We start from the raw sequence: 21,891 nt of genomic DNA on the forward strand, positions 1-21,891 counted from the left end.
GGCGCAGACAAATGCGTCTGGCGCAAAATGGCGCAAATGGCGCAGCCGTTCCACCCCTGCATTTGAACTTGGCGGTCAGGATATCCATTTTTCTTGTCATACTGTCGATCACACGCAGCAAACTGGCGGGGACGCAGAGGTCATCCTGTGCTGCCGCTGGCCACCCGTGGAGGAAGCATTCATGAAGTTGTCATTTGGCATATCTGGTAGGTCACCCTGGTTTTTTCGTGACTTACTGTGGTTCCGGGTACAACCAGTGCATTTGAAAGTGCTGGTTCCAGATTGCATGAAGATATTGTATTCCTCGAGGCCGATGTTTAAGCAACTGCAGTGGAATTTTCTGTCGCAGCCAGCGGAACAGCCAAGGTATTGCTGCTTTGGGTAGAAACGAGCTGCACATGATCCACATTGATCTTTTTGTGGAGCACTGGCTGACACGTCCTTTGCAATAGCAGCCTCCATAACAAGAAAATTAGCGAAAATTGGAAAAATTCAAACTTACAGGAGGAGCATCAGAAAATGGTTCTTTTTGTTCCAGTCTGTTCGCACTGACTACACCATCCAATCAATAAAGTTTGGTTCAATGGGTAGCAACTCTCGCAACTCTGAGACATGCCACAGCCACAATCACTGGACCCACTCGCAAGCGCGTGCTCTGTGGCCGAACTGTGATGCAGCTCTCCTCTAATCGTTTGGTGCTGTATACTGCCCAAAGTTATCCTCTAGGTAACAGCGCTAGTCAGCCAACAGCAGTGCTGACTAGCAGCCGACCGAGGCACTTTCTATTATTCACTGCCCTGAGGTTATTAGAGGCCCAATATTTCATAAATTTTGCGGAAGGAGGGTTTTGGGAATATTTCAAAGGCATATAATCTTGTGATTTGTGGGGATATGCTATGCATTCTTTACTATGGGCTGATATATTTGCGGGATAAATATTTTTACAATTGTTTTGAAGTTGCAAAAATTAAGTTGTTTACATAGTATGTCACAGTACATCCTCTAGTCCTTCACACGTAGCAGCGCAGCTCAATTGCAATGACTGAATTGTCACAGCATGCTGGCCTAGCTCCAATCGAGCAACTTGTGTAACCTCGTACAGACTGACGCTCACCTGCATCTAAGAATTTCGCTACTATGCACACAACAGTTTACCAAGTAATGATAAACTTACTCATGTTAACAAATGCCATCTGAGCAAGACAAGTCCAAGTGCTGACTAGTCCTGCCGGTCCTCCAAGATCCTGAGGATCCAATGACTGGGCCAAGTTAGCGATGCACAGCAAGGCACGACACCTCACGGCATGAACCCTGTAACAATGGCATGTATGTTGCAAACACAGGCGATGAGTTAACATGCTTTTGATCAGTGTGGATTGTAGGGTCCTTTGAAGACAAACAGAAGTGGACAATCTCACAAATTCCTAGTTTAATTGAATGCCAACATGTCAAAGCAGCAGGCCCCTATGGCATTTTGTACATAAACATTTCGAACAAAGCAGTTTAAGTGTCACAAAGGCTTATGATGCGTTTTTCAGTCAATAGATTAACCTGAGCTATGCAGTATTGTTGCAGCATTAGCTAGAAATAAGGCAAAGTAAAGGTTTTAATGGTTTGAAAAATGGAACACGGCGTGCAACCGACAAGGACACAAACTAAAAGAAGTACAAAGGTCAAGCGCTTGTCCCGTGTACTTCTATTGCTTTGTGCCCTTGTCGTTTGCGAGCTGTGTTCCCTTTTTCAAAATATGCACCAACTAGCTCGCATCGCCACCCTAGTTCCATGGTTTCGGATCACTCAGCTGATATGATGATCTCATGATAAACAATAAATGAAGCAAATTTATTCGTCCAAATTTCTTAAATACAGTAAAGTCACCCACGCCTAGCCCGCCGTAGGGCCGGACAGATTCTCCGAGCGCTGGTGTAGCATAATGCACCCGTCAAAGAGCTCTAAAACACAGTAAACCAGTGTAGCGATTCAGTTTACACACCACAATGTAAGCATGAATTATCACCTTTTTGGCACAGCGGCAGCAAGCTTGTGTTCGAAAAGATTGGTAGAAATCCTGTCGTCAAGGTTGTTCACATGGTCCGTTACCCTAGAAATTATGTTTTGCGCCACAAGGATTTCATGAAAATCACATGAAATGTTCAGTGGAAACTAGAAAAAAAAAACAAAAAAACACTAAGCATTAGTGGTGCTCTCCCATGCGAGTAACTCGTGGCACAATGAGAGTTAAATCGATCATTTCAATGACTTACCACTGCAGGGGCGTCCTCGGCATCCATTTCTCCAGTAAACACCTCAGCACTGTCGTCACTGTCGTCTACCTGATCATCTTCAGCCTCTGAGGGTAAAGATCAAACGCAATACTTAGGACGGACAGCCCAGAGTTGTATGCTGAAACACAGTACCTTCTGAGCAGCACAAGTTGGACAAAATTTCCAAGGCAATTTGCTTTGCCGTCAAGGTGTTTGACACCACAGTGAGGCACTGTTCAAGATCTTGCTCCTGTTGGGAATGTTGCCCGAATTAGGACTGGGGTCGATGGAGAAATATAGGAAAGGCTCATACCTTCTCTTCAACTAAGTGTGTGTCAATGTTTTTCTTCTTCAGAAAGCCCTAGAAAAAATGTTTGAATTTTTAATGTCCACATGTAAAAAAATTGGAACCCAATCGGTAAAAGAAAGTTAGAACAAGTCTGGCATGGCAAGATTCAATGTCTTGCCACACTGCCATGTCCTTTTCTTATCCAACATCAGCCCCGATAAACACCCATTTCTTTCCAAACTGTCTTCAGAATTTCGTGGGATTTAGAGTTGAAAAACAATCACCCAGAGTAACAGCCGGCAATCCTAAAGGGAGCATTTACACAACGTCACAACCCAGTGCGATCCTACTGCGGCCGCCATCGCTGTGCTCTCGCTGTGCATACAGAAGCAAGCAGAGGCACATTTCAACTTCCTGTTTTTGTAGTGTGGCATGTGGTGTCCTCGGAGGTCAGTTTATTTATCTCGTGTTTCTCAGCTGGTGTGTGCCTTCAACCGATAGTCGCTGTGTGTGCTTCAATGTTCATTCACTTGACTGAGTGAGCATGCACAACGATAGCTCTCTACAGACACTTTGCTTCGAGAAACTTTGTAGCGTACTTTGTATACTATGTAGCAAAGAAAAGAAAAGACATTTATAAACTGTATTGGTTCTTAATAACTTTGAACCACACCAAAAAGAAACAAAGTGGGCATGTTAACAGCAGCCGCATTCGGTTTACTTACACCTCCAGCACCCGTGTAGAAATGTGTAGGGCGGTGTACTTCTGGTTGTATCTAAATGCACATACCAGAAGTAGACTGCCCTACACTTTTCTGCACTGGCGCAGGAGGTGTAAGTAAATCGAACGCAGCTAGTTTGATAAATCGCAAAGTTGCTTAGATAAAGTCACTTAGACAAATTATTACATCATGGCACTGCATAACGCACAACAGAAATTTTCTTGCTATTGCTGAAGCAAATTGGTCTAAGCTCTACATCTCATTAAAGTCAATTTGCTCGGTTTCTTCTCAGCAGAGCAAGATCACAAAGTCTGTCCTGGTCCATTTAAGCTAACAAAAAAGTATTCATTTCAACTTGCTGAACGACCTTCCACAGCCAGCAATGGAAACTGATAAGGTTATCAGTACCTGAATGGCAATGCCAAGATTGGGGAAGACGTTCTCATCTCCATATACTGGACAATAAAGCGAAAGAGTTCTTTAGGTCTTGACAATTCCAGGTTAAATTGCTTCGAGAGCAAAAAACTGCAGTCTAAAATCTCTTCACACATATCATGTACATCAACATTGCAGCTTTAGAATTCTCCGAAACTGCAACATTTTGTCTTCAAGTGATCCTTGTCAAGATCATATTACATTTCGTCAAAGTCGGGAGGAAGCCAATCTTGGCATTGGTGTCGTAGGCAAGTGAACCTCTCATCATTTTCTATATGAAGACAGTAGAATGTACATTTCATAGCACTTTCCACTTCCTGCTCGGTCCTTAGGCTGTTATCTTAATTTTTTAAATACCCTACTCTTCGTGGAGACGAAGCCCTTCATTAAGTGACTCGCTCAGCAGCGTTTCTCTTTATCAGAAATAATCTTGGAGCGCTTTCATGTCTAACGCATCATAATAATTTTTTTTTTTTTTATTTTATTTTGCAGTTTAGGAACTTGTAAGTCAGCATCCAGCTTTACAAGAGTCTTGCATCACTGTCATTTCCTGTCTCGCTGGTTTCATTTTCATTTTTCATAATTCATCAATGAACTTTAAGCACTGAGATGTCCATTAAAGGATATTATAGGGTCAGCTGGATTTTGGGGGGGGGGGGGGGGGGGGCTGAAATCTTATAAGACCCCCCCCTCTCACCCCTTGGCTATGCCACTGGAGAGGAGGCTGCAAGAGTGTGCACTTACTCCGATGTGTACACCCACGCAGCCCTTCCTCTTCACTACTGTTTTATCAGCCTCGAGATAGCGCAGCATGTATCCAAGGCCACGCGCTCCGGCGTTCCCGCTCATACTGTTGACGATGATACCCATTTGCAATCATAAATGCTAAGTCTCCATTACGTTCATGTGGCATAGACGGTGCAACCTATCTATTTAGTCACTCAAAATTTTTCAATTTGAGTATCTGCCTCCTTAGACAATAGTAGTGGTAAGCATTAAAAGTGGAAATTAACCCCAGAATGGTATATTGAGGGCTCTATAAAGGGTGCTTCAATTTCGAGTGCATGTATATTGCAAAATTTAGGTGCTATCCCATTGTTTTAATAGCAAAATCTTGAGTTATTAATGTAAAAGGCTGGCCATGAAAATAATGCATGGCCATCTGTGAGAAACTAGCCGCTTCAGAACAAAGTACTTCATGTTCGTCGTCGCGCGGCAGATTTATCAGAGCCGCTCAGCACGACGACTGACTAATAATTTTATATATTTCTTCCGCTGATCAGATATGACGGTCAGAATTATATAAATGTTTACTATTTACAAAATTTATTCCCATTATTTGCTTGTTTTTAAACTCGCTGCAGCACAGCTAACCATGCAAAACACCTGTTGCAAATCACAGCTTTGGCCATACCAACGGTGGTCAAAAAGCAATTCCACTTTTCATGAGGCAAGGCCCCCAAGAACCTGACATGTGTAAACACTACACCATCCTTCCCAAGCTCAATAAACTGCACAATAAAAAAAAAGAAAACAAAAAAAGTAGCTTATCATAGTAGTGTACAACCCTATTGCATGAAAGTAAATCAAACTTGTCATGTTGCAGGTCACTTCAAAGGCACCATTACTAAGAACAAGAGGCATTTGAACATTACAAGACTTCACTCATGTGATTAGAATGTTGCCTGCCTTAAATAAAGTTTTTTCTAATTAACAAACTGACATAATGCATTAATTCCTGGTATGCAAACTCTGCTATGGATAGGTAGTTATTTTTTTTCTTTATCCAGAAAAGGGGGGGTCAAATTAAAGATTGAACAGCCACCGAGGCATTGGTCTTCCGAGATTTCAGATTTAAGGTACCCTACACAATAGACATTAATTAGAGCAAACAGGGTTCTCACCTTGACCTCTGTCACAATGTGTGACAATCTAGTGATGTCCTCAAGGACGGGCAATGACAATGCGCTCACAAGCACAGACACTACCAATGCCGGCGAAGCAGATGTTGCCTCCTGTGTTTCGGAAAGATTTAGAAGGATTCCTTGGAAAGAACAATAAAATACCATTGCAGTCAGAAGTTGTCTGAATAAGCTTGAAAGCAGTCAAACCTTTACCTGATGCTAGAACCTTAAGCAGTATGTGTGCTGGATCATAAGAGGGATCTTGAAAAACACCCTCTAGCCCATTGAGGTTGCCTATGTTTTCGGCCAGCTCTGGATTGTCTTCTGATACAGCATGCAGGCAATGGCCTGCAAATGCACAAGGAATGGAATGTATATTATGAACCTGAAGGGGAATGACAGACATTACCATAAAATTACGAGCAAGCACCCACACAAAATCAGGATATAAAGATGTCACAATTTCATGTGGGTGCTTGCTCGAGTTGGATTCTAAAGAACACCTACATGTGTTTCCCCCAAATAAATTTGAGAAAATATGCTGCCTACCTGAAACCAATTAGAAAACGTGCAAATAGCAGAACCCCTGATGTGCTGTTCTACACATGCATCCTGCAGTGAACACCACTTGTGCATGGTGTACAAGTACAGTATAGGGTCATTCCATGTTAAATATCCCATACGTTGCGCTCGATCACCCCCGATTTTTAAAAGAAAATTCGCGGCTTTTTGGGCAAATGGGCATAAAACTAGGCATCATTCAATAATTTAGTAAAAAGTCGAGCGAAACGTCTGCGGCGTTTGACATGGAATGACCCTATACAGCTTTTGCATGGTACCATACTCTGTCTCACCTAATTTGGCAAACGTTTTCTTTTTCCCCAAAAATTTCCTTGTTCAATAAAGCAACTTATATGCTTATTTTTTTTTTAAATGCAAGTCTGGAACTTAATTGTGGAAGATGTAGGCCGTATCGACATTCACGACAAAGGACAAAAAACTTTGAGAAGCAACTACTGCTTGGTTACAACAAGCCGTAGCTATATTTCACTCCATCAAATAAACTTGCAGCGTGGCATTTGGTTACTCTGCCCTCGATTTTTCATGTTATCCATAGTGATATCAGAAAAGTAACAAAAAAGTAATGGCATTACTTTCAGGAGTTCATGTAACTGTAACAAATATATAATTTTTTTTTTTCAAAGTAACACATCCTAAACTAATAAAATTGCTGGATATAGACCTTTCCAGCGCTTAATCACTCGGGCAAAAAATGCCAAGTCAGTGGGCAGTGTGGAAGCATGTGCAGCGTCAGATATATCGTGGAAGAGAGCTACTATGCACGCTCAGGACAAGTTCTACAGCCCAGTAGACAAAGATGGCACCGCCCAGAAGGCGATTATTGCAAAGGTCTATAAGTAGGCTATAAATTTCCGGTGTTTATTATAAGGAAAATCTGCAGATGTTTTAGTGTTCATTTATTTTTTTAAATTGTTACATTTCGGCAATTTATTTTGTATGGATGCTAATAACTGATTACTGATGGAAATAGTCGTGAGAAACCAAGAGTTCAAATTTATTGTACAATTGGTATACTCCCTTGTAATGCTTTACTCTCATTCTAATGCGACAGCACTTGCAAACCACTCACAATGAGTCTGAACATGATCCAATGCCTGCATACTCTTCAACATAATTATTTTGAGGACTGCCACGGTGCTCGATTCAGGTAAAGAGTATGCGCCCGACGAACGTCTAAGACGAGAGGGTTTCAACGAAAACAGTCCTCACTTGGAGAAAACATTTCTTGAAATCTGTCTTTCGGTTTTAACAGATTTTGTACTTTTGACACTGACGGATGTTTATCGGCGTTTTTCAGTTAAAACCGGAAAATCTACGGCCCACATACCATAGAATACCGAGCATCCGCCCATTCCACACTAAGCGCCCATTTCCAAATTTGTAAGATCTGAGAAATATGCACAGCACATTGATATGTAAAATTGATGACCGGACAAGCGCCCATCCCCCATTTTATCGCGATTATCTCTAAATTTTGAGTGGGCGCTTGCCCGGTATTTTACGGTAGTGAAGAAAGTACAACATAAAACCGCCCAAACACAACACTCTCATACAGGCACAGTTTGTGTCGAAAGTCCAAAGCCCAGTGTACGCATGGTCAGAGCGAGATCAGTTTCTTGCGGCGGCGCTGCTATCGTCGGCACTCGATGACTGCGAAGGTTTTGAGAGTGAAGGGGAACTTCACTCTCTCCTTGCCGCACTCACCTCGATGACAAAGGCACTAACCAGCGAGTGCCGACGTTAACAGGGCTGCCGTACAGGACCCCTTTAAAGGGAGGCACCGCATGCTTGGCCCTGGCCAAGCATGCGGCGGGCTCTGAACTTTTGACAAAGATTGTACCACATACTGTAAAATCCCGAAAGATGCCCCACTTCCGAAAGATAACACACACCCCTTTTTGGCACAATTTGCCATTTTTTTCAAAAATACCAAAAGACAGCCGACTGCCAGTAATTGCAGGACCCTGGCCAACGGTGACCTCAGCAGAAATGCTGTTACTCAGCCAAGACTGGGGCTGATAAACGAATATTGCTCACTGGGAAGCGCAAACTTCTTTGGTTAATCTCTCCTCCCAGCAGTCACAAGTTCTGCAGGTCACAGAATCAGAAACTAGCATTTTGCCAACCCTTTTTTTGATTGCACACCAAAAGTTAGCCCACTCCCTATTTTCATCCCATTTTCTTTCGATTTTAGGCGGGCTATATCTCGAGATATTACAGTAAGTTAGTGCCTCCTGTATGCACCTACCACTCCATTAGTAGTTCCTATGGCATCCTTTCCACTGTTCAAAAAATTAAAAAAATTAATGACAGTGTGTTCAAGGTAACTGCGTCATGTTTTATACATAGCCCAATCAATATGGGACCAACAGGACTCACCAACTGCAATGGCAATGTTTGCTCCATACTTGGCGATGTCCAGGCAAGGTAGCAGAACACTCCACAGCCTTTCTTTGTTGAATATAGACACTGAAGTCACACTGCTCTCACTATCAAAAAACAATAAAGAATACACCTTGCATATAAAAATGAACGCTGCATGGAAGAAAGACACAACACAGCTCTTTTCCAATATTGAGAACAAGACCCACCAAAGGTTCCACAGCAAGTGGACGGCTTCACAGAATATTTCTGACTTTGAGTCGATCTTTCCCTTGGTTTCAGCAGGCTGCCAGTCACAGTTGTACTACACAGAAATGTGAAGCACAAATAAACAACTGAAACTATGTAGAAGCCTCCCTGTCACAAGGTTACATAAGGACGTATGTAAGAGATGTAGAATAAACTGTAACGAAAAACATTCACAAAGAGTGATACATATTCTCTGGGTTATATTTAGGGTTCCGCGTTTTCGGTTTCTATTTTTTTCAAAATTCGGCGTACTTTTTTCGGTGTTTATTTTAAAATACAATTTTCGTTTTTTTTCGGCGGATATTTATGCCCACAAAAGTTTATTGGCTTTTTTCGGTGAATATAAAATAAACACCAACGGACACTGGATCAGATGATCCTTGTACGTAGCTCTGATATTTGTGATCACTCAAAGAATGACGGCACAGATACATTGAAAAGGAAATGGACACTTCGTTTGGCAAATGTGTGCAACTGTAAAAGATACAAGAAAAAAACCCATAGAAGTACAAACAAGTCAGATATGAAGCCTATGCCCAAAAAAACATGGAACTTCACCTTCTGTACATCAGGATTACGCGATCTCATAATAGTACACACACATGTACTTGCCAAGGTTCTTCTCCTTAATCCGCACTCTTTCTTTTCTGTTAATATGACCCTGAGCTTCGAGAATGCCCTCTCAACGCTAACACCGGACACTGACAGGCTCAGGAGATGAAGCGCTGCCTGAGCCAACATCCGCCAATCAACCAGTTGTGACCGCCGAAAAAGGCACGGTGCGACGTTTTAAAGCACAACACAACATGCAGAGCTTGCATCACGTCAGTCTTCCTTACAACGAGTTTCAAAGCATGCTCGTACATGGCGAAGTCATGGGGCATATCGGACTTCACGTTCCGATCAATGATGAGCACATTAAACCAAAACGTTGTGATGCCATTCGTGTATCCCATACTTTCGGACACGTTTCGATAGACACTGTCGTTCCACTTTTTTTACCACGGTTCTGTTGTACGACTGGAAGGTCAAAGTGGCCTTTTCCGGTTAAAACTGAATTTTAGAAAATGGACTAGACAAACTTTTATCGGTTTAAATCGAAAATGCCGAACCTTAAACTGACCTTTTTCGGTTAAAACCGAATTTGCAAAAATGAATTCGGCGTACTTTTATCGTTTTTTATTGGTTTAAACCGAAAACTCCGAACCCTAGTTATATTAGCACACTGAATGCAGAGCTACGGGATACTGTAACCAAAAACTAGTAACCTAATCGACCACATTGTGCTATATGCAACGCAGCAGTAGCTGCAGGTATGAGTGTGAGGCTCTACAAAAAGCTTTCTATGTGTGAGCACTCCAGCAAACAAAGCACCCCCATGCATTCATGCATGCTTGGCTTAGGGTAGTGCTGGCAATAGCCACAGCAATTGACAATGGGTCACTGGTCAGACAACCCTGTAGCCAACTCCTGCAGCAGCAATGCTGAAACGTCAGATTACATGTTTGTCATTCCCGAAAAGGAAGCAATTGAGAATGTGCAGAATATTTATGTGGCACTTGTTTGCTTTGGTGCATGTAGCTGGCGAGGCAGATAGTCAAAACCAAAAGCTCAGACGTCAGCAATGGAAATTCAGAGTATAGTATATCATACCCATGTTTCATTGGAAGCAACCTATATTTCTAGCTTGCAGCATCTAAATAAGCAGCAGCAGAGTAAGCAAAATATGAAGTACTGCAACAACTACAACTGGACCCGCCAAACAGCCCGCATCTGCTGGTCCTACGGAATGGAAGCAGCCGCACAGCGTTGCCCAGACTGACATGAACTCAATGTCGATGTTTTAGTGAAAATGTCAGGGAAACAAGATGCTCGTTGGAGAAGGCACGAGAGAGGGGACTAGGCAGTTGGCACCACCCCAAGCAATGTGCATATGAAGTCACCCTCTTGCACAAGTTATGTGCAGTGCATTCAATAGTGCTTCACAAAGTAATGAGAGACTATTGATATATATAATGCAACTGCACATTTTTCACGTTTCGAAGAGGCTGTCAAATACTGCTGATGAAACCGGAAAATACCAAATAAAAAAATACCAGACTGGTCTTTGTAAACAGCCATTACAGAAGCTTTACTTGGGAAGTAACCTAATGTTTGCAGTGGCCATTGAATATGCTTAAAGGGGCACTCAAGGAGATTCTGAGATAGCCTATTTATTTTCATAACTCAATTTATGGGCTCTAAGCGTCCTAAAAAACCCTAAATCACATTCAAAACGGCCGATTTCCCTACTAAAAGTTCAATCAAAGATCGGGCCGCGCCCCTCTTTCGGCGCCGTGGCACAGAACACCAGGGGACACCACCAGACGGGAAGGCAGCAGGGGAGGGCACGCGCCAGCCAATCACGAGTGGCGGCTTCCCAGTAGACTGATTTCTTGAAGGTGCGTGTATTCGAAAATTTAGTCTGCCCAAAACCCGTCACCCGTGATTGGCTGTCGTGTGCCCTACGCTGCTGCCTTCCCGTCCGGTGGTGCCCCCAAGTGTTCTGCACCACAGCGCAGAAAGGGGGGCATGGCACGATATTCGATTGGATTTTTAATAGGGGCATTGGCCGCCCTTGAATGTAATATTGTGTTTTTAGGATGCTTAGAGCTCATAGATTGAGTTGTGACGGTAGATAGACAATCTCAGAACACAATTGAGTGCCCCTTTAAAGGGAGGCTCCGGCAACATTTTGATAATCACAGATTCGCCTCAAAATTGATTTAACACATTAATAGATGCATCTGAACTCATAACCCAGATTACAAGTCCCAATACATTTTTTTTTCTTTTTTTCCCAGTTATTGAATTTTTAAATTTGGTCTGAAAGGCTCAGGGGCCCTACTGGCTACGCTACAAACATGACATGAAATGTAATATGACGGCAGCTCAGCCTGTTCCCAACAGGGCACAAGAAGCTTGATGCAAAACAAATGCTAGGAAAGCTGAAGACAGCAAAACAAACAAAAAGAAAATGTGCAAAATACTGTTTTTTATCTGCTCGACTCGCAAGTTATACACCATCACCACTGGAGAGTGCAGTAATATTTGAATGTAAGTTTTGGCATAACCTTCAATTGCAGGTTTTCCTCAATAGTTATTCTGAATTTAGAGATATTAATAGCATGCCAGGAAGAGTAAAGCCAGGGCATTCTGAAAATGTGCTTAGTTTGGGTAGCTCAAAAACTGCCGGAGCTCCCTTTAACTTTAAAGTGTTAACGCTCCTAGTAGAGAGAGCAACTCTTGAGGCACGTCCATAGGACAGTTGTATTCCTCAAAAGCAACTCTGTGTCACACTATGTTCTGGATTCAGATTAAGACCTGGAGCAAATATATTAGTAATTGTGTTTTACAGACATGTCAGAGAAACTTCTAATGTAAGCTTTACAAGTCATTTAAATCTTATTTTCATACATACCTTTCTCAAACAAAAACAACAAAAAAAATTACCAATTTAACAGCTATAAACTATTCTATGTCATGACTCATTTTTGAGAAGTGCACAAATTTCTATTAAACAGAACAGCAGGGTCAAGACAAAAAGAAAGTTCACATAATTCAAACTGCTGTCCGAATCACAAAGAATTGTCCATTATAACTAACTTATCCTTTTCGCGAATCAAAACAGGATTCCACAGTATTGGTTTAGTTTTTACATTCCCTTCAATTGTTTTTGAGAGGGTTTATGTAGAAACTCAAGACTTGGGCTTAAGGATTCCTTGAGTGCCAGGAGGAGAAATTCAAGAAGTGTCAAATAGTCTTCCTTTACACAGATGACCAGTCATGGGCACGTTACCAGTAAAAAGTAACAGTGTTACAGTTACAGTTACCTAGGGGGAAAAAGTAACTCTGTTACAGTTACCGGTTTCAAAAAAGTAACGTGTTACAGTTACAGTTATTGCAAAAATAGTAACGTCGTTACTTTCTCGTTACAGTACACAAATTGGACACAAAGAATCGCAAACCAAAACAATACTATTCTATTTGTTACACTATAGTGAGAAGAAACGCAAACTGAGATTTTACAAAAATTTAAGACCGACGAGTGTTTCTTTTTTACGTCGTTCGCCATTTCAGCATTTTAATGTGCATAATTTATTTGCAATAATTGTTATAACCTATAATCAGCCGTTTTTCAAAATTGTCATTGACCCGCGTCAGTGAACGTTTTGGTTTATATTTCACTCCGAAACGAATGAGGACAGATATAGTCACATAATTACCTTATGGAATATACTCGGAAGCAGGACTAAACATAGCAGGTCAAACAGCTTCGAAAGAATAAAGGGGAAAAGGAGACAACTAACTTCTGGTGCAATTTACGAGTGTACGATGACCACCGCGGCGTCTATGTCCGAAACGCCAACTGTCGTGTTCACTCGAGCGCCTCCGAAGAGAATGAAACAAGCGCCGGCTTTCTGCACAATATGGGGACGACTTCCTTGAAAACTATTAGGGATGAGGAAACGGCGAACCGCTGGGTATAAAAACGACAGCACAAACATATCCCAGACACAGCCCGAAGGAATACTCGGAGACATCGCACGACCACCGACACCCGCAGATGGTCCCCACAAGAGAAGAGTGAAGTAGGTGACAATTAAGATAGACATTGTTTGCCGCCCCTACCACCGCGGGCGCCGCTTCCTTTATCTCCCGGTTTCGTGCTGACTCGTCCGTCGTCCATTCTCGGTTGTGGGCTAAACCAGGCAATTTTTTGTTTGTTTAACACGTGGCCACGCTCCTTATTCTTATTTATTTATTTTTTTTTTTATCAGCGAGGGGCTTGGAGTAATATAACTTCAAGGTGGAGATTTCTCCATGCCCGTGGCAATGGGTTCTAATTTATATAGTAGAAAAAAGTAACTGTAACGGCCTAAACAGTTACAGTTACCCAACAAAAAAGTAACAGTGCTACAGTTACAAGTTACCAGTATTAAAGAGTAACGCGTTACAGGTCAAAGTTACCGGAAAAAGTAACTAGTTACCGGTAACGCGTTACTAGTAACTGCCCAAGACTGCAGATGACAAGAGTCTACCTCAATTCTTTGTGTGCATAGCTACCGTAAAATACAGTGGAAGCGCCCACTAATAATGTTTCCAAAACTTCAGAATTCTGCAAATTATATGTTAACCGCACGACTTGACCAGACAAGCCTAGATTAACCCAGTTTTCAGTGAAAGTGGCGTGGGTACTCGTCTGGTATTTTACGGTAGTTGATAGACATGCATTTTAGCCTCTTTTTGTCAGGCTGGCAATAAATATTTGTTTTCTCCATAAGGTGTTCACACCTGGGTCAGTAAGGCAACTACTACCATGCTCATACCGATTTTTATTAGGACTATTGTTTCATACCTTAATATGAATTGCTTTGTGTACTGGTCCCATAAAGTGCTTTCACTGGAAATTTATCCTATTCAACCAGAACATGAGTTTTGTTAGTGGACCTGAATAATCAATGAGACAGTCTCTAAGGCAAGAAGTGGAAGAAGGGCCAGCCTTGTGAGAAACAGTGTACTACAGACTCCTTAACATGTTTTTAAAAGGACAAAGTAGCAATTGTATCAAACGCGAATTTATGAAAAAGTCATCAACAATACCTAGAGGGGATAGCTTCAACACAGAATGCAGAAACTAAAAGTAGCCACCGTATCAAACGCGAATTCATGAAAAAGTCATCAACAATACCTAGAGGGGATAGTTTCAACACGGAATGCAAAAACTAGATAACAAAGGTGTAATACAATATTTCTGATATCAAGCCCTTTTGTACTTTTCTAACAGAACATACATGAGCAAAACTAAATGCCATGAACTGTTCACAACAAGGAGCGAGTAACAGGTCCTACTTTCGAGAGAGCAACTAAGCGATGGAAAGACAATGTAGAGATACCTCATCCTTCTACGTATAGTTCTTTCTCACTTTTTCATTAATACCAACGTGCTCACATCGCAAAATATTCAAGACACTATTTCTTTGCCTTTGTGCTTTATATTGTTGAATTAGTGCACAAAACACCAATTCCTAAATGAAAAAAAAAAAATCCCAATTTGAGTTGGAATGGCTCTTTAAATTCATCCGGTACTCACCGCAGTTCTACCCACACCTGTATCAGATTAAACAAAACTAAATAGAGCCATCCACTTACGACACGATGCAACTGGAAACAAACATTAAAAAAAAAGAATCTTTTTTGAAAGGCAAACATTGCCCTCCGGTGCTCGAGAACGCGTGTGGAGGAGTCTTGTACGCGGGGCCACTGCGACACGGGTCTTCGTCCCAAGCGCGCAGCTATGCGAGGACCCGCGCAATCGGGCACGGCGAGAGCGCGCGCGGAGCAGCGGTCCCCGGGGCCAGCTCGGAAGCCCGCGCAGGGTCCCAGGGCAACGCGACGACGGCGAGGACTTTGCGACACCCCGCCAGCCACGACGCCACACGCCCTGCGAAACGCATTCCGTGCAAATCTTTCATGCAATTCCCTGGACGGCCCTTTTCATTTGCAGCGAACGCCAGCGACGCGCCGGTCCCCACGGAGTCCCGGCACGTAGCGGCACAGCGAGAGCGAGCGCGCTTTTTCCTCGGTATCTGGCGAGAACGAGGAGCGGGCGTACGCTGGGCCTCTAATCCCCCGGCAGAGGCAATCCTCGGCAGAGTACCCGTGCTCCGAGGCCCGCAACGCCCTCCATCAGGCAGACAGGCGCCCCCGCAGGACACCGCCGCTGCACCAGCCCCACCGCGCCAGGGATTCGAGGGCCCAACTAATTCATGCAAACTAATGCCTCGTGCGGTTTCCCTTAGCGATGCACGACCGCTCGGCCAAGACCGCAACTGGCCAGCAGCACCGGCCCTAACGATACCCGTTGCATCGGGTCGAGCTACTTTTTCTTTGCACCTGGGCACCTCTCCACTCGGGGAAACTGTGCGCTGTCTCTGTCTTGCAAAACGCGGTGGTCTTGGAGCTTCATCCAAAGTCTCCAAAAACGCACAACGTAACATTGCAGAATCAAAAATGCGAGGTGTCCAACATAAATTGTCACCGTGCGCGAATCCATCTGACATCGAGACTCTAGAACAAGGCGCGCGGCAAATTAAATGCTGATATTCGCTGATTGGAAACACTTCCAATTAGTAGCCCGAGGAAAAGAAAAGAAAAAAAAAAAAACATATACGCACGCTCCTTGACCTTTCCGGGAGGGTAGTGGAATGGAGAGCCCCGCTACCGGCGAGCTGTCAATGCTCAAATTGGAACAGATGGAAGGCCGACGAGCGTCTGGGGCTGGCCAGACGCGGGGCGGCGGCCGGGCCCGGGACCTGTCCCTAGCCTCGGCGGACCCATCCCAAGGGGCCGGCGGACGAAGCTCATTAAACTTGAACGGGGAGCGCTGCTGCACTTTAGGGCCCGCCGCGCACGGGAAGCGCATATTTCAGCCGTTATTCCTCATCGCTGCGCGTGCCGCCAGGAGTCCCCGGGGAAATGCGACCACCTGAGTGAAGCAATCTACGGGGCCTCCCTTTTCCCGAGAGTACGCCGGAGTGGAAAGGTCGCATAAAAGGGGCCGACGGCAACTACACGCACACACGGCCATCACGGCAGAGGCGGGAGGATGAACCCGCTGCTCTCAATATTTCGCGGGCATACGCGCGCACGACGCTCCACCACGCGCGAGCAAGGTTCGAAGGAGTTCAAACGAAGACGAATGGCAAACAAGACCGAAGGAAACACGCGACAAGTTTAACGCCAGGACGAATCGAGTCTCGCTGTGCTCTAAATCAAATGCTCCGTGAAATTCTGTGGCTCCAGGGCCGCCGCTAGTCATCCATCACACGAATGTTGCATTTCTGCCTCTCGTACGAGTCACCAGTCCTACAACCGCTCGCTCCTTCGCGAAAAGGTGCCTCCACACGCCGGAAGGTGACATCTGCCTACAGACGGTGCTCAGAAATGCGAGCGATTTGCACTGGCGGCACAGACACAGAGGCGGTCAGCGCCCATATCGTCTGCGCGACCGCGTGGCACAGGCGCGCTCTCCGTGAAGGCCCCGGGGTCCCCAGGGCGCAGCAGAGTCCGCGGGACTCCCGCGACCGCTTCATATTTCACGTCATTGTGCGGCGCCGCGCACCGGCCATCCATTCTTAACGAGTGCCCGCTACGTCAACAAACGGGCATTCCGTCCGGGGAATTTCAAAATGGCAACCGTCGTGCCAATGCATATTTCAAGGCGGGGCCTGGCCCGGTGATGGACGGCAGGGACGTTGCCCCCGCGGCCCACGGGGCATCAACAGACAGGTTGCGCCAGAGCAGGCACCGGGCACCCCACGAGCGTCGCCCAACCAGTCCAACCTTCCAATGTCACGCCGGGAGAGCACCCACCCCGCCCACGAGCGTGGCGACCGATGCGGACGACCCCGTGCTTTCTTTTGTGCTCGCCAACTGCCATAGTTGCACGATTATTTAAAGGGGTCATGAAACGATATCGGGTTGGAATGTTCATGACTTCGCAGAGGCGTACAGTGTACTGGTCCTAGTCTGGCCCAACTATACTCGCACGACCGCCACTGATTCAGAAGCTTCTTTAAACGCGGTGAACCTGCGAGGATAAAAGGAGACTATTTCTTTTCCGTCTTGCTTTCCCAAAGCTTGATGACGTAATTGTGGGATCGAGAGCACCCGCCTGACGACAGTCGAGCGCGGCTCATGGATTGGACACAAGAACTGCGTGGGCACTAGACTTCGGCCCGTAACATTAATGCCTCGGCGGACACTCGAGAAGTGGCTCGTGTCCAACCACTGCTGTGATGAGAAAAGCCGAACTCTAACAATACCTGGAGCTCAACACGCGTTTTTTTACTTTGCTAACCCCAGCGCGTGGCTATGATTAACGTTCCCGGCATAGGATACGCACCAGACACGTGGCCGCTTGTTCTGACTCCGAGTTGAGCACAATGCTCACATTTCTCGAATTTTTTCAGTGACTCCCATTGCCTAAATAAAAAAAAAAATAAAAAAATAAAAAACTAAGGCAAGTTTATTCAGTTATTAACGTTAGGGAGTAATTCTAAGTAGTGTTTAGCGAAAGTTGAAAAACCGTTGCATGGGTAGTCCGTGGAATAGGTGGAATATCACTCCAGAATCCCTCGTGCAAACGCACTGATTCCGATGCGACGCGCACACGGGGATACCACCGCCGAACACTTTACATACCCAAATCGAAGCACAGTGATATCCCTGGACACCCCCTCGTTTTTTTTAAACACCCCTTAATTCGCAACGACTCCTCTATTCTAAATGCCCCCCCCCTCCCCCCCTCCAAAAAATGTAGACACACCCCCTAATTTCAATTCCTGGGGAAACCTTTGACAAGGCATACAAAAGGTTCACATCAGATTTGCAAACGTAATTGGTAATTCGATGCCACTATGCTTCGTTTCATGATAACAATTGGCGAACTGTGGAGGCTGCGGCTCCCACGACCCAATAAGAGCGTCGGTGCAAGGCACATGAAAACGCTCCATGGTCGAGGCCACGGAGGCCTCGTTACCGCCACAGCAACAGCGCCGTCCGCGACAAAAGTTTTTCTTTTAACGGCAATTGAACTCTCGCGATGGCATCTCTAGCAACACGACACACAAGATTGACGAGGAGCTGCTACTTGTCAACTATACTTAATTTTGATCAACCCTTTTCCGAGAACAACGTGGCTTTTGAACGTTGTTTGGAAGATCGCAGCCCTGTAATCGACCGCTTCCGCTCAAAAAGTCGCCATGGCACTACCGTCCGCTACAGGATTCGCAGGTAAATTGATCGCACGTTTGTCTCCTGAACTGTTCCCGAAGGAATCGCTACTCTAACGGACCGCAATGTTGCGGCGGTGGACGTTCATCGGAAGTTGGTTGGTTTCGCAGCAGACGACTCTTGGCCATCAGACGACAGCCGGTTCCTCCGGCCCTCGCATTCGGCGCAGTGGCACAAACCATAGCCTCCTCTATACGGAGAAAGCCTGGCACATCGACGACGGAGCCATAGGGCGCGCGGCCGCAGAAAAAAGGAGAGGAGGAGCGCGCCGAACGGTGACCAATATGGTAGCGCAGAGCAGAAAGGGCAGACCTAGACAGCGAGCGCTTAGGTCATGAGAGGCCGCTCCCCGAACCACGCTTGTTTTTGTGTTTTCGTCACCGTCGTGTTTGTACTCCGGGAGAAACGGGCGCGGCGATTCGAAAGGGCGCAGGGAGAAACGGGAAAGGGTGGACGTTGAGTTTCTCCTCTCCACGATAGCGACAAGAAAAGAGAGAGAGAAAAAAAAAAGATTGTTTCTGCGTTTGGCCGCTCGCTCTTTTGTGGCGCTAGCGGGCAAGGTTCTCTCCGCTCCCGTTTCTCCGCCCCTCCTTTCCCATTTACGGCGGCCGTCTTTTCACGCGACGCGCCAGGCTTTCTCCGTATAGAGGAGGCTATGCACAAACGCTCCCGTGACGTGGTGACACGACGCTCTTATTGGGTCGTGGGGGCCGTAGCCTCCACAGTTCGCCAAGTTATCGGGAAACGGAGTATAGTAACAGCTGACCCATAACCCATAAGTAAAATAATTGGACCGAATTAGGTCTAGCGCAGAGACGACGTTTGCGAAGGAAATCGCATGCCCTGGTTACAACCTAAACGTGCAAAACTGCCATATCGTATGCTAAAGGTGCGAATGCTGCGATGCAAATTATTGTTCTCGGGAAATTCAAGGTAGCCAGTGAAAAATGGTCAGAAACTTATTACTCACCTCTTTTAGCAAAGTCACCAGAGGAGTCATGACGTCATACTCCACCAGGGCACTGCATGCTTCGTGGTTTATTGCACTGATGTTCCTGGTGGCAAGAAAAGAGGTTACAACCGCCGAATTCCCATAGGAACCTGAATGGTTAAACATTTCGAAGAACAATGGGCACATGGGAGATAAGTTTTATGCCGTGATTAAGTAAGAATATGAGAAGCAAATGCAAACATACTGGGTGTTTCAACTAAAGACCTTCAGAAAATGCTAAAAATATGCTCGTTGAGATCATATAGTTTTTATAATGTACGCTCGAAGTTCAAAGGGCGCTACAGTCTATGCGACTTCAGGGAGGAAAATTCAAGCATACAGCAACCAGTCTACTTGTGCGGTGCTCCTGTGCATTCCTATGGGGAAACGCGCGTGCATTTTGCCTTTTCGCCGGAAAATAACACGAATCACTTGTTATTTCGGTCGTACAGAATAGTATGTAACTAACTGTAATTACTTTAGTTACAGGATTTTTCGTAACCAGTGAACGATGTTACACTTTGAAATATTTAAGGCCCAAACCTCTGTTCCATGGCAGGTGGTAAAAACGAGCGACAATTCTAAGCAAAATAACAATCGAAAGGAATGCAGAATGTGTTCAAAGTCCACCAGTATTCCGGTTGCGCTTATATATTGCTAATATGCCCATCCTGTCACTATATGATAATGACCCCGTCATACATCTTTACGAGTGGTTAAAAGCGTTCAAACGTAAAGAATAAAGTATGTGGGTTATAAAAGGGGTCTTTTTTTATTATTTCCTATGCCGGGCAGTTTTTATCAGGCACCTCTTCTCTGGCGTCTCCCTATCTCCGAGCGTGCGAGTGATGTTTGGAACGCAGAATAAGCATCCCCGAACATATTCATGAGCAGAAAGAATAAAGCAGTACTGATTTATTGCAAATCAGACTATATTACGTGGCCTTCAATTTATTCTAATCGTCTACATGCACAGGGAGTTACGGATCCAGTGTTAGTGCGTAGTTCTTCAAGTCTTTCTTGGGTTTCCAGATGACCTTCGTTCGTTTGGCACGTGGGTGATTCCACGTCAATTCATGCAATGATGGTCCGGGTCATATTTTAGATATTTTTGTTAAAAATATATATGAAAGCCATGTTTTGGGGAGGAACATTCAGCTAGATATGAACGCCGTAACAATTTTTTTCGCTGAGGTATAAAATAGAGAAGCTTGAGGCGTGGAAATTAAGAAGATTTCACAATGCTACTTTGCACAGTCGTCATTTCCTTATCAAACCTTTCACGGCACCATAACTTTTTTAATAGGTTTTTCAAAGGTTATACACCACACACATAAAAAATTAAAAATATCCATAAAATATTTCAATGCAAAGAAAAATATCAAACATGGCACAAAAACGCGTTTTAGAGACATATTCACAATTTTTTTTTGCAAATAAATCATCTTTCATAATACTTCACAAAACATATCAAAATGCGTGTATTTAAATATTCTTTACGAATATATAAAGGTAATATGCGAACCCTTAAACATATTTTTGTTATCAACGCGGAAATTCGGCTGATTTCTCAAAATGTGGCAAGATTGGGCGTCGATATTTAAAAAACTCCATCTTTTATTTTCTTTAAACTCCCCTTGGCACTTTGCAGTGACTTGAACTAACCTGTGACGGCAAAATATTGAGTAACATATGACCTCCAAGCGGGAAAAGCTACGACAAACCTTCACTCGAAGCGAGCCGACGTCTTCGTCATAGTGGCTTTGCCGCACAGCACCAAACGTTTGGGCGTTAGTTATGGCATGTATTTTATATTATTAAAATTCTTTTTTTATACGCGGTGAGTATTAGTGACGTGAAAAGGAACTTTGAGCTGGAATACCATTAATTAGCTTACAATTCACAGGAATAAAACGGCCCCACTCTGCAAATTCGCTACCTATGCATCATACATAAGCTTAAAACTCTCAGTTGCGCGAATGGCCATGTATACATCTGGCCTCTCGGCATATGATGACTTCCACAGATGAGAAGCCTGGATTCCTCTCACAGGTTTTATGGTGGTCCACTCTGCTTGCTTTACCGCACGAAACTCTCGAACCCGTTCCACAGACAGGTGGAACATGCAGACATTTGTTACTTTTTTTACGTAGCACTTCCACAAAGTCTTTAGCGGTGGCAATTGTTGAGTTGAGCGAAGATCTCAACTTGGTGAGCGTTGGTTCTTCCACCTACT

General features: G+C 44.5%; 1 protein-coding gene across 1 annotated transcript in view; it reads right to left on the minus strand.

Annotated features, from left to right (window-relative positions):
- LOC8043073 (HEAT repeat-containing protein 3) overlaps positions 1-21,891 on the minus strand; it is a 52,457-nt gene that overhangs the window by 20,523 nt on the left and 10,043 nt on the right. Inside the window, exons 3-12 of the mRNA XM_029970456.4 lie at positions 19,635-19,719; positions 8,788-8,882; positions 8,576-8,685; positions 5,828-5,962; positions 5,615-5,754; positions 2,578-2,625; positions 2,418-2,514; positions 2,265-2,350; positions 2,018-2,163; positions 1,175-1,311 (exon numbers count right to left, since the gene is read on the minus strand). Coding sequence (XP_029826316.1) covers positions 1,175-1,311; positions 2,018-2,163; positions 2,265-2,350; positions 2,418-2,514; positions 2,578-2,625; positions 5,615-5,754; positions 5,828-5,962; positions 8,576-8,685; positions 8,788-8,882; positions 19,635-19,719 — 1,079 coding nt within the window. The remainder of the gene's footprint in view (positions 1-1,174; positions 1,312-2,017; positions 2,164-2,264; positions 2,351-2,417; positions 2,515-2,577; positions 2,626-5,614; positions 5,755-5,827; positions 5,963-8,575; positions 8,686-8,787; positions 8,883-19,634; positions 19,720-21,891) is intronic.

Source organism: Ixodes scapularis, unplaced genomic scaffold, assembly GCF_016920785.2.
Source record: "Ixodes scapularis isolate PalLabHiFi unplaced genomic scaffold, ASM1692078v2 PGA_scaffold9__187_contigs__length_104089568, whole genome shotgun sequence".
NCBI classification, from domain to species: Eukaryota; Metazoa; Arthropoda; class Arachnida; order Ixodida; family Ixodidae; genus Ixodes; species Ixodes scapularis.